The sequence below is a fragment of the Dasypus novemcinctus genome, chromosome 9, assembly GCF_030445035.2.
Source record: "Dasypus novemcinctus isolate mDasNov1 chromosome 9, mDasNov1.1.hap2, whole genome shotgun sequence".
Taxonomy (NCBI): Eukaryota; Metazoa; Chordata; class Mammalia; order Cingulata; family Dasypodidae; genus Dasypus; species Dasypus novemcinctus.
Genome location: NC_080681.1, coordinates 65,793,692 through 65,807,607, shown reverse-complemented (window position 1 = coordinate 65,807,607; position 13,916 = coordinate 65,793,692). Strand labels below are relative to the sequence as shown.

At 40.0% G+C, this 13,916-nt stretch overlaps 1 protein-coding gene across 2 annotated transcripts in view; it reads left to right on the top strand.

Moving 5' to 3' along the window:
* The window catches only part of ROR1 (receptor tyrosine kinase like orphan receptor 1), a 429,702-nt gene extending 415,903 nt beyond the window's left edge, over window positions 1-13,799 (top strand). For both annotated transcript variants that reach the window (XM_023586139.3, XM_071217416.1), the window contains exon 9: window positions 10,143-13,799. In XM_023586139.3, coding sequence (XP_023441907.1) covers window positions 10,143-11,570 — 1,428 coding nt within the window. In that variant the 3' untranslated portion in view covers window positions 11,571-13,799. The remainder of the gene's footprint in view (window positions 1-10,142) is intronic.
* The last annotated feature ends 117 nt before the right edge of the window (window positions 13,800-13,916 follow it).

Here is a 13,916-nt window from a genome sequence, read left to right as displayed (position 1 = left end):
TTTTTCTTTTTTTCCCCCCCCCCTAATTATTCAGCTTTTCTTCACAGGAGTCCTAGACCACAGCAATGCATATATATAATATACAGCACTCCCACACATCCACCAGAAAACCTTTTCCCTTCCACAGTGATACTCTTACGCCCTATTCATATCATATTTACTTAAAGTGATGTACAGAGTCTGAGACATTAGCTTTCTAACAAGGTGACATCTGTGTTTACATTATGGTGCTTACTTTAGGATACACAGTTCTTTACATTTTTAGTTATCCTATGTTTTACATTATGGTTTACATTATCAGTCTGTCATCTCCTATATGTTATGGTGTAATATTACATGTTTTATATCCATCCTTGTGTACTCTCAAGAAACTCCTCTCTTACCCCCCATTTACTTTGGTTCCACACATTTAACGTCCATTTTCCCTTCCACCTTGGTGCCCTCAGTGATAGCCAACCTCCGTTTCCTGAGGAGCCACTTCCAGAGATAGATGGAATAGTGTTCAGGGCCTAACTTGCTCAACTGCCCCAATGCCCTGGGAGCCACCCTTTCTCTCGAGGGATACAGTTCCCTCTATTGGATGGCATTAGTCCTCCCCAGGATGTGGGTCCACCCCCACTCTCACTACTTGGGTTTCTACCCCATGGTGTCACCCACTCTGGCAGAATGAGCATTTAGACATTCCCCAGGAGCCCGTCCTGCATCAGACCCTCCCCTCCGAGCATTCTAAACAGGTAACCCTCTTTATTATATTTTGATATGATTTTCTCGGCATTTTACTCTCCACCAACACCTGACCCTCTCCTGGTTCGTATGCTACCCCTCCCTCCCCCCACTTTTGGGCAACGTTACCCACCCGTCCCTCCCCAGCCACCCTCAAACCCGCAAAGCCCCAAGCAAAGGCAACCCCTTGCCCCCCTTTTATCTCTTCTTTGTGTTCATACTTACCACCATCTCGTCTTAAATTCCACCCCTGCAGACATCGGCTCATATCCTTCCTCCACCCTCCGATTTCCTGCAAGCCTATTGTTCAGTCTCTTGCTATCTAGGGCAGCTTGTTTATTTCATATCATTGAGGTCATGTAGTATTTGTCCTTCAATGTCTGGGTTGCTTCACTCAACATAAGGTTCTCAAGATTCATCCATGTTATCACATGTGTTTGTAGTGTGTTTGTTCTTACAGCCAAGTAGTATTCCATTGTGTGTATATACCACATTTTATTGATCCACTCGTCTGTTGATGGGCATTTGGGTTGATTCCAACTTTTGGCAATAGTGAACAATGCTGCTATGAACATTGGTGTACATATATTGGTTTGTGTTCTTGTTTTCAGTTCTGCTGGGTATATTCCCAGCAGTGGTATTGCTGGGTCATATGGCAAATCTATGGCTAGTTTTTTGAGAAACCGCCATACTGTTCTCCAGAATGGTTGGATCCTTCTGCATTCCCACCAGCAGTGGATGAGTGTTCCCCTTCCTTCACATCCTCTCCAGCACTTGTATTCTTCTGTTTTTTTCATAGCTGCCAATCTTATGGGTGTAAGATGGTATCTCATTGTGGTTTTGATTTGCATTTCCCTGATAGCTAGAGATTTGGAACATTTTTTCATGTGCTTTCTTGCCATTTGTATTTCTTCTTCGGAGAAGTGTCTGTTTAAGTCTTTTTCCCATTTTTTAAATGGATTGTTTATCTTTTTATTTTCAAGATGTAGGAGTTCTTTATATATGCAAGTTATAAGTTTCTTATCAGATATATGATTGCCAAATATTTTCTCCCACTGTGTGGGCTCCCTTTTTACTTTCTTGACAAACTCCTTTGAGGTGCAGAAGGCTTTAATTTTGAGGAAGTCCCATTTATCTATTAGTTATTTTGCTGCTCGTGCTTTTGGTGAGATATTCATAAATCCATTACCTATTACAAGGTCCTGTAGATGTTTCCCTACACTGCTTTCTAAGGTTTTTATGGTCTTGGCTCTTATATTTAGGTCTTTGATCCATCTTGAGTTGATCTTTGTATAAGGTGTGAGATGGTAATCCTCTTTCATTCTTCTACATATGGCTATCCAGTTCTCCAGACACCATTTGTTGAATAGGCCACTCTCTCCCAGTTGAGAGGGTTTGGTGGCTTTATCGAATATTATGTGGTTGTATATGTGAGGTTCTATATCAGAGCTTTCAATTCGATTCCATTGGTCTATATGTCTCTCCTTATGCCAATACCATGCTGTTTTCACCACCGTAGCTTTATAGTATGTTTTGAAGTCAGGTAGTGTGATTCCTCCAATTTCGTTTTTCTTTTTCAGTATGTCTTTGGCTATTCGGGGTCTCTTTCCTTTCCAAATAAATTTCATAGTTAGTTTTTCTAGTTCCTTAAAGAAGGCTGCATTGATTTTTATTGGGATTGCATTGAATGTGTAGATCAATTTTGGTAGGATAGACATCTTAATAATGTTCAGTCTTCCTATCCATGAACAAGGAATAGTCTTCCATTTATTTAGGTCTTCTTTGATTTCCTTGAACAATCTTGTATAGTTCTCAGTGTATAAGTTCTTTACCTCTTTAGTTAAATTTATTCCTAAGTATTTGATTTTTTTATTTACTATTGTGAATGGTATTTGTTTCTTGATTTCCTCCTGATCTTGCTCATTATTGGTGTACAGAAATGCTACTGATTTTTGCGCATTGATCTTATAACCTGCGACTTTACTAAACTCATTTATGAGTTCTAGAATCTTCGTTGTAGATCTCTCAGGGTTTTCTATGTATAGGATCATGTCATCTGCAAATAATGAAATTTTGACTTCTTCCTTTCCAATTTGAATGCCTTTTATTTCTGGTTCTTGCCTCAGTGCTCGAGCAAGTACTTCTAAGACAATGTTAAATAGGAGCGGCGACAGTGGGCATCCTTGTCTTGTTCCTGAGTTTAGAGGGAAGGAGTCTAGGATTTCTCCATTGTAAACAATATTGGCTTTAGGTTTTTCATATATACTCTTTATCATGTTCAAAAAATTTCCTTGTATTCCAATCATTTGGAGTGTTTTTATCAAGAAAGGGTGCTGTATTTTGTCAAATGCTTTTTCTGCATCAATAGATATAATCATGTGATTTTTTTCCTTCAATCTGTTTATATGGTGTATTACGTTGATTGATTTTCTTATGTTGAACCATCCTTGCATACCTGGGATGAATCCCACTTGGTCGTGGTGTATAATTCGTTTAATGTGTTGTTGAATACGATTAGCAAGTATTTTGTTAAGTATTTTTGCGTCTAGGTTCATTAGAGAAATTGGTCTGTAATTTTCCTTTCTTGTGATGTCTTTGTTTGGCTTTGGTACTAGGGTAATGTTGGCATCATAGAAGGAGTTGGGTAATGTTCTTTCTGTTTCGATGGTTTGGAATAGTTTCAGCAGGATTGGTGTCAGTTCTTTCCGGAATGTTTTATAGAATTCACCTGTGAAGCCATCTGGCCCTGGGCTCTTCTTAGTTGGGAGATTTTTAATAACTGATTCTATCTCTCTGCTTGTGATTGGTTTGTTAAGATCATCAATTTCTTCTTTTGTCAATATGGGCTGTTTATGTGTTTCTAGGAATTTGTCCATTTCCTCTAGATTGTCATTTTTGTTGGAATATAGTTTTTCAAAATATCCTCTTATGATAGTCTTTATTTCTGTGGGGTCAGTAGTGATATCGCCTTTCTCATTTCTTATTTTGTGTATTTGCATCTTCTCTCTTTTTTTCTTTGTTAGTGTTGCTAAAGGTTTGTCAATTTTGTTAATCTTCTCAAAAAACCAGCTCTTGGTCTTGTTTATCTGTTCAAGTGCTTTCTTATTTTCTATTTCATTTAGTTCTGCTCTTATCTTTGTTATTTCCTTCCTTCTTCTTCCTGTTGGGTTACTTTGTTGTTGTTTTTCTAATTCCTTCAAATGTGCAGTTAGTTCTTCAATTTTTGCTCTTTCTTCTTTTTTGATATATGAATTTATGGCTATAAACTTCCCTCTCAGTACTGCTTTTGCTGCATCCCATAAATTTTGGTATGTTGTGTTATCATTATCATTTGTTTCAAGGTAGTCATTGATTTCTTTTGAGATTTCCTCTTTGACCCACTGTTTTTCTAAGAGTGTGTTGTTTAATTTCCAAATCGTGGTGTGAAATCTGGGCTTCTTTCCCTTGCAAATCTCCAGCTTGACTCCACTGTGGTCAGAGATAATGTTTTGTATGATTTCAATCTTTCTGAATTCGTTCAGCCTTTCTTTGTGGCCTAGCATATGATCTATCTTGGAGAATGATCCATGTGCGCTTGAGAAAAATGTATATCCTGCTGTGTTTGGGTGTAGCGATCTATATATGTCTATTAGATCGAGCTCCTCTAATATACTATTCAGATGTTTTGTTTCTTTGGTGATTCTCTTTTGAGATGTTCTGTCCAGAGTTGATAGTGGTGTATTAAAATCCCCCACTATAATTGTAGATGTATCTATTCTTTCACTTAGTTTTTCCAGCGTTTGCCTGACGTATTTAGAGGCACCCTTGTTAGGGGCATAGATATTTATGATTGTTCGATCTTCTTGACAGATTTTCCCTTTGACTAAAATGTAGTATCCTTCTTTGTCTCTCACAATTGTTTCACATTTAAAGTCTATTTTGTCTGATATTAATATAGCTACTCCTGCCTTTTTTTGGTTATTGTTAGCTTGTATGATTGTTTTCCAGCCTTTCACTTTCAATCTCCATGCGTCTCTGGGTCTAAGATGTGTCTCTTGTAGACAGCATATGGATGGGTCATATTTCCTTATCCAGTGTCCCAGTCTGAATCTTTTGATAGGTGAGTTTAATCCATTGACATTCAGTGTTATTACTATCAAGGAATTATTTGTGTTAGCCATATTTTGATTGGATTTGTGTTTGTCATATTTTGTTTGTATATTTTTTTTTTGTCTTTTTTGTTGTTGTTGTTGGTCTTATACTCTCCTCCAACTTTGCCTTTCCTGTTTTTTCCTTTCTTCCTGCAGAACTCCCTTTAGAATTTCTTGAAGGGGAGGTTTCTTGTTGGTATACTCTTTCAGTTTCTGCTTGTCTGCGAATATTTTGAACTCTCCATCATGTTTGAATGCTAGTTTAGCTGGATAGAGTATTCTTGGTTGGAAATTTTTTTCCTTTAGTACCTTGACTATATCATACCACTGTCTTCTTGCCTCCATGGTTTCAGAAGAGAAATCAGCACTTAATCTAATTGAGCTTCCCTTGTATGTGATGGTTTTCTTTTCTCTTGCTGCTTTTAGGATTTTCTCTTTGTCTTGAGCATTGGATAATTTGACAAGTATATGTCTTGGGGTGGGCCTGTTGGGGTTTATGACTTGTGGAGTGCGCTGTGCTTCTTGGATATGTACATCTGTCTCTTTCAGTAGATTTGGGAAGTTTTCAGCCATTATTTCCTGCAACACTCTTTCTGACCCCTTTCCCTTCTCTTCACCTTCTGGAATGCCTATAATACGTATGTTTGAGCGTTTTGCATTGTCATTCAGGTCCCTAAATCCTAATTGGATTTTTTCTATCTTCTTATTGACCCCTTCTACTATCTGTTTGATTTCTGATGTACTGTCTTCCACATCACTAATTCTCTGCTCTGTCTCTTCTAGTCTGCTGATATTTGCTGCAAGTGTATTTTTGATTTCTTGAACTATGGTGTTCATTCCCATCATATCTGTTATGTTTTTGCGTATGTCTGCAATTTCCCCTCCAAGTGATGTCTTCATGTTGTTAACCTCTTTCATTACTGCATCAAATTTGTCGGTGATAAATGTTCTGAGATCTTTCATTGCTTGTGCCAAGTTTTGCTCCCCTTCGTGATTATTGGTTTGTTGGTTGGATTCAGCCATGTTTTCCTGATTATTGGTTTGGTTCGTAGATTTTTGTTGCTTTCTGGTCATCTCTTTATTTTGACGAATTTAATCAGTTCCTTAGCTTCTTTGTCTGCTCTTGGAGGTTAATTAGTTGTTATTTTTGCACAGGTGTTATATCTTCTCTTTGTCACTTTTTTCTTCTTATTCTAGTTACTTGTTGTTGGTTAAGTTCACTTTAGAGGAAAGTATTAGTGTTGGGGAAAGGCAATTGTGTAAGCAAGGGAAAAGTGTAAAGTTGTATTGGTGATGTATGTTAATAAAGCAGGAATATGAGATCTGGAAGGATGGAGGTTAGATTCATGTAGATTGTATAGAGTTATAGCTGTAGGTAGAGTACCTTTTATGAAGTTGATGACTGAATTTGGGAGGAATATGGTATGAAGTACACAGCTATTGTTTTCATGAGAGAGGGAAAAAGAAAAGAAAGGTAATAGTTTCAAGAGTGGATAATAGACAGAAAACAGAACAAAGGTATTAGAATTTAAGAGTTAGACACTTTGTGGATCAAAGAACGGGAGGTGGGGGGTGGAATATAGGAGAGACAGTAGATGATAGTGGATATCAAGATGCAGGGGAAGGGGGATAGTGTAGGTAGCCTAAATCAGTTCACACAGAAATGAGGCAGTGGAGGATGGGAAAACCCAGCAAATGTGAGGTGTTCCCTGTAGCACCTATTGTATACTTGAATTAAAGTAAAAATAAGTGGAAGATGAGGGACAAGAGGGAAAGAGAAAACCGAAAAAAAAAAAAAAAAAAAAAACACAACAAACTAATAATAAAGAAAAAAGAAAGGCAAGAAGAAAGGAAGAAAGAAAAAGAGGATGGGCAAACGGTGGGGAACGGATAGGGAGAAGAGAGATACAGGTACACACGTGTCACAATTGCAACACTATCTAAAACAACAACTTCCCCCCGCTTTGCCCTAAAACCCCCCCGTCTGTCTGCCCAATTGGGTCTGCAAGCACCTCCCTTCCCACAAACCCCCAATAGGCCGCCCAGGGCCCACGAACTCCCCAGTACTGCAGATGCTCAAAAAAAAAAAAAAAAAAAAAAAGTAAAATTAAAAAAAAAAAACAAAAAAACAAAAAACAAACAAACAAACAAACAAACAAACAAAAACAGAAACCCCTCCGCAGGCCCGGCTCCGCCCGCCGCGGAGGCTTGGACCGGCCCGGCTCCTCACGCCGCCTTGGCCTGGCCTGGCTCCGCCCGGCTCCGCTCGCTACAGCGGCCCAGCCGGCTCCGGCGTCCACCTCCCGCCACCGCGGCCTGGACCGGCCCTGCCCGGCTCCGTACCCGCCGCGGCCTGACCCGGGCCCGCCCGGCTCCAAACGCTACCGCGGCCCGCAGCCGGGGCCTGCACCGGCCCCGCCCGGCTCCAAGCGCTACCGCGGCCCGCAGCCGGGGCCTGCACCGGCCCCGCCCGGCTCCAAGCGCTACCGCGGCCCGCAGCCGGGGCCTGCACCGGCCCCGCCCGGCTCCAAACGCTACCGCGGCCCGGCTCGACCTGGCTCGGCCCCGCCCGGCCCCGCTCACCGCCGGCGCAGCGCGGCCCGGCTCCGGCGTCCGCCGCTGCGGCCCGGCCTGGCTCAGCCCCACCGAGCGGGGCTAGATGCCTCGTCTCCACCTACCCAAGAAGGGAATCCTCTACAGGTAGCTGGGATCTCCGTGTATATTTCACCGACGAATCCTCTCTGTTACCTTCCCTCCAAATCGATGTCCAGACACCTCCGGACCAGCAAAAATCCCGAAACAATCCGGTCCCAAAGAGTCTCCAACGCCGCCCAGCCGATTCCCTGCAGAAGACTCTAACAGGGATGTTCACTCAGCCGCCATCTTGCCCCCTCCCTCCTTACTTTTTATTTTTAACTTAGCCATAATGTTTTGGAGCACTTTCCATATCAGTACATAGAAAGCTTCCTCATTTTTTACAACTATATAATATAGATCTGCCATAATTTATATAATCAGTTCCCCTTGACTAGATATTTAGGTTGTTTCTAATCTTTTGCCATTACAAAAATACTAGAATGAATAGGACTTGATCAATAAGCTTTAATTTACTGAATGTATAAACCAATGCGTTGCCTTTACTTTCAGCACAAATAAATTTTCTGTCAGGCATTTCCAAATATAAATCCCCAAAAATCTGCTTTAATGAATAAATAAGATAATTTGTAATGAAAAATGTTATTCACATATAAGAATTAAGGTGTCAAAAATCATAAATTCCATTTTGTCCTCTTAAGTGGATATCTTGTTGCAAGCTTATTTATATTTATAATTAGGTTAATAGATATTTTTCCCAGGATTTATTATAGGAAACATCATCATGAATTCTGAATTAGTGGAGTTTGTATTAAACACTTTTCCTGAATTTCATCAACTGTTGTTTTAAACTCTGTACGGAATTCTAAATTCCATATTTAGCTTGTAACAGTCAGCTTTAATTGGAATATTCAGAGTGGTATTCTTAAAAATAAGGATTTAAAAATACAGGGATTATACAAATATCAGAGTTTTATGTACAAATGCATAGTTTTGACTCTTTTTAAACAAAGGAGACTAAACATGAGGCTAGAGTTGAGATAAATTTCAAAAATAGTAAAAACAATATAGACATTTATGCCAAGATCAAATGTCACAATTTAATACTTATTTTCATAAGCTACATGCCTTCACCTGTCTGCTTTTAGGTCAATCAAGAAACAACCCATTTGTGAAGCCCTAGGGATATCAATTGGTATGAAGGGCAGTGCATCTCTTCAAGAAACTTACAATCTGAGTGAGGGTGCAATTATATTCATTAGGGGGGAAAAATAGAACAGCAAGGTAATAATAGCTAAAATTTAAATGGTACTTACCATGTGCCAAAAACAATTCTGAGTACTTAATATATATTATGCATTAAAAGCTCACAATAACCCGCTGAGATAAGTACAATTACTATCATCCCATTTTATAGATGAGGGGATTGAGACTCAGGGTGGCTAAACATTGTACCCATAGTCACACAGCTGGTAAATAAAAAAGGTCATATGTGTAACCAGCAACACACTGCCTTCCTTATGTGGTGGTAGTAATGGCCAAAAGGATTCCAGACCACTGGGGTGTAGTTTCAGTAGAAGTGGGGCCTGAAATAGGCTTTTTTGGAAAGAAAGATTTGATAGGAAAGAGACATAAAAACTTCCCCCCTCTACTGTGAGTGCTCGACTGGCCAGTCTTTCATTTTGGTTTTTCTAGTATTTAGCACAATAAATGTCCTGAAGAGTACTGAAGGAGCAGAGAGGTATTAGACAAGAATGTGCATGATATTCAGAGGCAACAATGAGGAAACCTACTTAAAGGGATGCTGGGAAACGGACTTTGGCCCAGTGGTTAGGGCGTCCGTCTACCATATGGGAGGTCCGCAGTTCAAACCCCGGGCCTCCTTGACCCGTGTGGAACTGGCCATGCGCACTGCTGATGCGCGCAAGGAGTGCCGTGCCACGCAAGGGTGTCCCCGCGTGGGGGAGCCCCACGCGCAAGGAGTGCGCCTGTGAGGAAAGCCGCCCAGCGTGAAAGGAAAGAGCAGCCTGCCCAGGAATGGCGCCGCCCACACTTCCCGTGCCGCTGACGACAACAGAAGCAGACAAAGAAACAAGACGCAGCAAATAGACACCAAGAACAGACAACCAGGGGAGGGGGGAAATTAAATAAATAAATAAATCTTAAAAAAAAAAAAAAAAAAAAAGGGATGCTATCATATAGAGAAGTAGCGAGGGCTCATGTCAAGAAGGTAGGTTAGGACCAGATCACAAATACTGTGCGTACCAGGCTAAGAATGAAGACTGTCCTCTCCAGCAGTGGACCCACTGTAAGGTGCACAGAAATCACCTAGTGTCTTTTTTAAGTGATTTAGGAGGTCTAGAGTGGGCCCAAGAGTCTGCATGTCTAATGAGCTTTGGGCGATGCTGATGATACTGGTCCAAAGACCACCCTTGGGGTAGCAAGACTTTAACAACAGCAGGAAACCACTAGGAGGTGGGAGGTTTGAGTAGGGGAGTAATGGACAGAAAATTGCATATGCCACCTCTGCTAAGCTATAGACAACGATTTAAGACTTAAAGGCCTACAGTGTTTTATTTAATCTGATTTATAGAACCTTTCTCTATATGCTTGACTTCTACCCCACCTTTGAGTTTCCAAGATGCCTTGCCTTAAGAAATGTTTTAAACCACACTTTTCCTTTCTTTCCTACAGAGCAAGGCTAAAGAACTGCCTCTTTCTGCTGTACGTTTTATGGAAGAATTGGGTGAATGTGCCTTTGGGAAAATCTATAAAGGCCATCTCTATCTCCCAGGCATGGACCATGCTCAGCTGGTTGCTATCAAGACCTTGAAAGACTATAACAACCCCCAGCAATGGACAGAATTTCAACAAGAAGCTTCCCTTATGGCCGAACTACACCACCCCAACATTGTCTGCCTTCTAGGTGCTGTCACTCAGGAACAACCTATGTGTATGCTCTTTGAGTATATGAATCAAGGGGATCTCCACGAATTCCTTATTATGCGATCCCCACATTCTGATGTTGGCTGTAGCAGTGATGAAGATGGGACTGTAAAATCCAGCCTGGATCATGGTGACTTTCTCCATATTGCAATTCAGATTGCAGCTGGCATGGAATATCTGTCTAGTCACTTCTTTGTCCATAAGGACCTTGCAGCTCGCAATATTTTAATTGGAGAGCAACTTCATGTAAAGATTTCAGACCTTGGGCTTTCCAGAGAAATATACTCAGCTGATTACTACAGGGTGCAGAGTAAATCTTTGCTGCCCATTCGCTGGATGCCCCCTGAAGCCATCATGTATGGCAAATTCTCTTCCGATTCAGATATCTGGTCCTTTGGGGTTGTCTTGTGGGAGATTTTCAGTTTTGGACTCCAGCCATATTATGGATTTAGTAACCAGGAAGTGATTGAGATGGTGAGAAAACGACAGCTCTTACCATGCTCTGAAGACTGCCCTCCCAGAATGTACAGCCTAATGACAGAGTGCTGGAATGAGATTCCTTCCAGGAGACCAAGATTTAAAGATATTCATGTCCGCCTTCGGTCTTGGGAGGGACTCTCAAGTCATACCAGCTCTACTACTCCTTCAGGGGGAAATGCTACCACGCAGACAACCTCTCTTAGTGCCAGCCCAGTGAGCAATCTCAGTAACCCCAGATATCCCAATTACATGTTCCCGAGCCAGGGTATTACACCACAGGGCCAGATCGCTGGCTTCATTGGCCCCCCAATACCTCAGAACCAGCGATTCATCCCCATTAACGGATATCCAATACCTCCTGGATATGCGGCCTTTCCAGCTGCCCACTACCAACCAACAGGTCCTCCCAGAGTGATCCAACACTGCCCTCCTCCCAAGAGTCGGTCCCCAAGCAGTGCCAGTGGGTCAACCAGCACTGGCCATGTGACCAGCCTCCCCTCGTCAGGATCCAATCAGGAAGCAAATATTCCTTTACTACCACACATGTCTATTCCAAATCATCCCGGCGGAATGGGTATAACCGTATTTGGCAACAAATCTCAAAAGCCCTACAAAATAGACTCAAAGCAGCCATCTTTGCTAGGAGACTCCAATATTCATGGACACACTGAATCTATGATTTCTGCAGAACTGTAAAATGCATGACTTTTGTAAATGTGGTATACCAAACTAGAAAGCCGTAGAAAAGATTTCTATTCAAATATTTTTTATTAAAGTAAGGTCCTCATTTAGCAGACATTGCAACAAGTATCTTCTGTGAAGTTTAACTGCGTCTTAGCAAGATGGGTGGACAATAGCCAGAGGGGGGAAAAAGCCCTGTGGGATTTACAGGCCATCAGGGTGCAAGACATGGCACTGGGACTGATACATATGGTTTCAAGTACTGAAAACTGCAAACCAGTGAAGAGGAAAAGAATCTTGTGATTAAATATCAAACCAAAAAAGAAAATCAAATGGTGCTTTGTGTATTTGCCTTTGGTCGCAAGACTCTTCTCTCCCCAAAATGTATATACCGTAGCATTTGTCTACCTGCTGTCTTTTCTTCAGGACAGATGTTCAGGAATTATATTGATTCAATTTAGACTCTGTGCATGTTTGTATGGAAATGATGTTAAGAATTAATGAGGAAACCTTCGGCCAAATTTGAAATCCTGATGGAAATGAGCCATAAGAGAAGTATACAGATTCCCTGAAGCCTTCTAGATAGTTGAGGCTTCTTTGGAAAGGTGTAGAGTGTGCCTCTTTGTGAACCTCCTCTTCTGATCAGGAAGGTCTTTTCCACATTTTTCTTTTTCACAGTATGCTTACCCAAGCCGTTGAAATAACAGGACACAGGACCATAAGAAGGCTAGATGTGGATGCCGGAATTGATTGTTGGCTGGTTAGCTCACTTTACTGCATTAAGAATGAGGCACTAAAGAAAGCACAGTCAGGAAAGTGACCCCTCAACGTAGAGCAGTATCTATGGTAGAAGAAGGGTTCCCATGGAGACAACCTCCACGGGAGCTTCTCTGGACCAGTGACACTGAAAACTAGAGGTGTGTCTGTAGAGGAGCATACCAAACCTTGCAAACCCCTGTTTAGGAGTTTTTCAAGGCGAAGGTGTTCTCATCATTAATGGGTTCTGGGGAAGCAGGAAATCCTGTGATACCAATTTTTAATTAATTTAAAATTTCTCACTTTTTTTTCTGGGCTAAAATATTCACAGATTTTATTCCAGTCCCAAGAATTATAGCAATTTATTCATATAGTTGGAATCTATAGGAATTAATTATCTAGGAATTAAGTTTGTAAAATATTACAGTATTTTTAATAAACAAGTACTGAGCGCTTACTTCAAAGATTACCAAGAACTGGGTTAAGCTAGAAGCAACATGGTTATTTTTGCATCAGTTAGAAGGGGGTATCAAATGGGCAACTCATGGCATTTACCTTCTAAATACCTTTACTATCTTTGGGTTTCAAGTTCTACATAGAAAGGCATTTTATATTTGATTTTTCTCATATTAAAAAAAAAACAAAAAACCTCCAAAAGAACATCTCAAAGTCTCATTTTTATTTTACAGCTAAAAGAGACTTAGAAGTGATGTGAAGCAGTTCCTGGAAAATATTTGATGAGAATGTAAGAATTAGAGACACTTTGACATTTCAATTTTTTAAAATTACAATTACGATGAAAAACTAAGGAAATATGTTTACAAAAATTTATTACAATTTTCCCAAGCACTGAGTCTTCAAACAACAAAGAAGGACTTAGAGGTACTGTGAATTGGCTATATCCAGATGTTTTTGTCGCATAAATGAGCTGAATCAAATTTACATTTCTTAACTTTAGGTAGAGGAGAATATATGTATCCTTTTGTTGCTATGCAACTATTTAATGATGAAGCTTCAAACCACAATTTTGTATATCATATGACAATCAATTTTTTTCCAAGAATATTTATTGTTTTTAAGTAAACACAATTTCAGTGAATCTGAGTTTTTCTAGGAGTCCCTTAAAGGGAAATTAGCATTCCATGAGCCATTAAAATACCTACTCTGGAAAAAGATTATCAAGGTTAAAAAAAATAAATACAAGTTAGTTTATAAAGAACTATAACATTTATTTTAAACATTTTATAATTACTAAAATCATTAAATTTCAACCACTTGTAATAATGTATTTTGTAATAGCACTGTGATACTAAATAACACAGTTCCATTTGTATTAAAATTGTATTTTTTTCACAAACAAAAATATCTTTTGCTTTGTTGACAATGTTTTGTAAGATGAATATTTTCAGATATTTTTTTTTCTTTTTGCACAAAGCTATGTTTATGGTTTGTATCACAGAAGTGAAAATATATCTCAGCATTTTTATATCTGGTCTGCTTCCTTGTTTCCTTTTGTTGTTTTTTTAGCGCAATATACATATTCTTTAAATATATAAAGTCAATATTCAGATATTATCCTACCTATATATCTTTCCTTATTTTCAT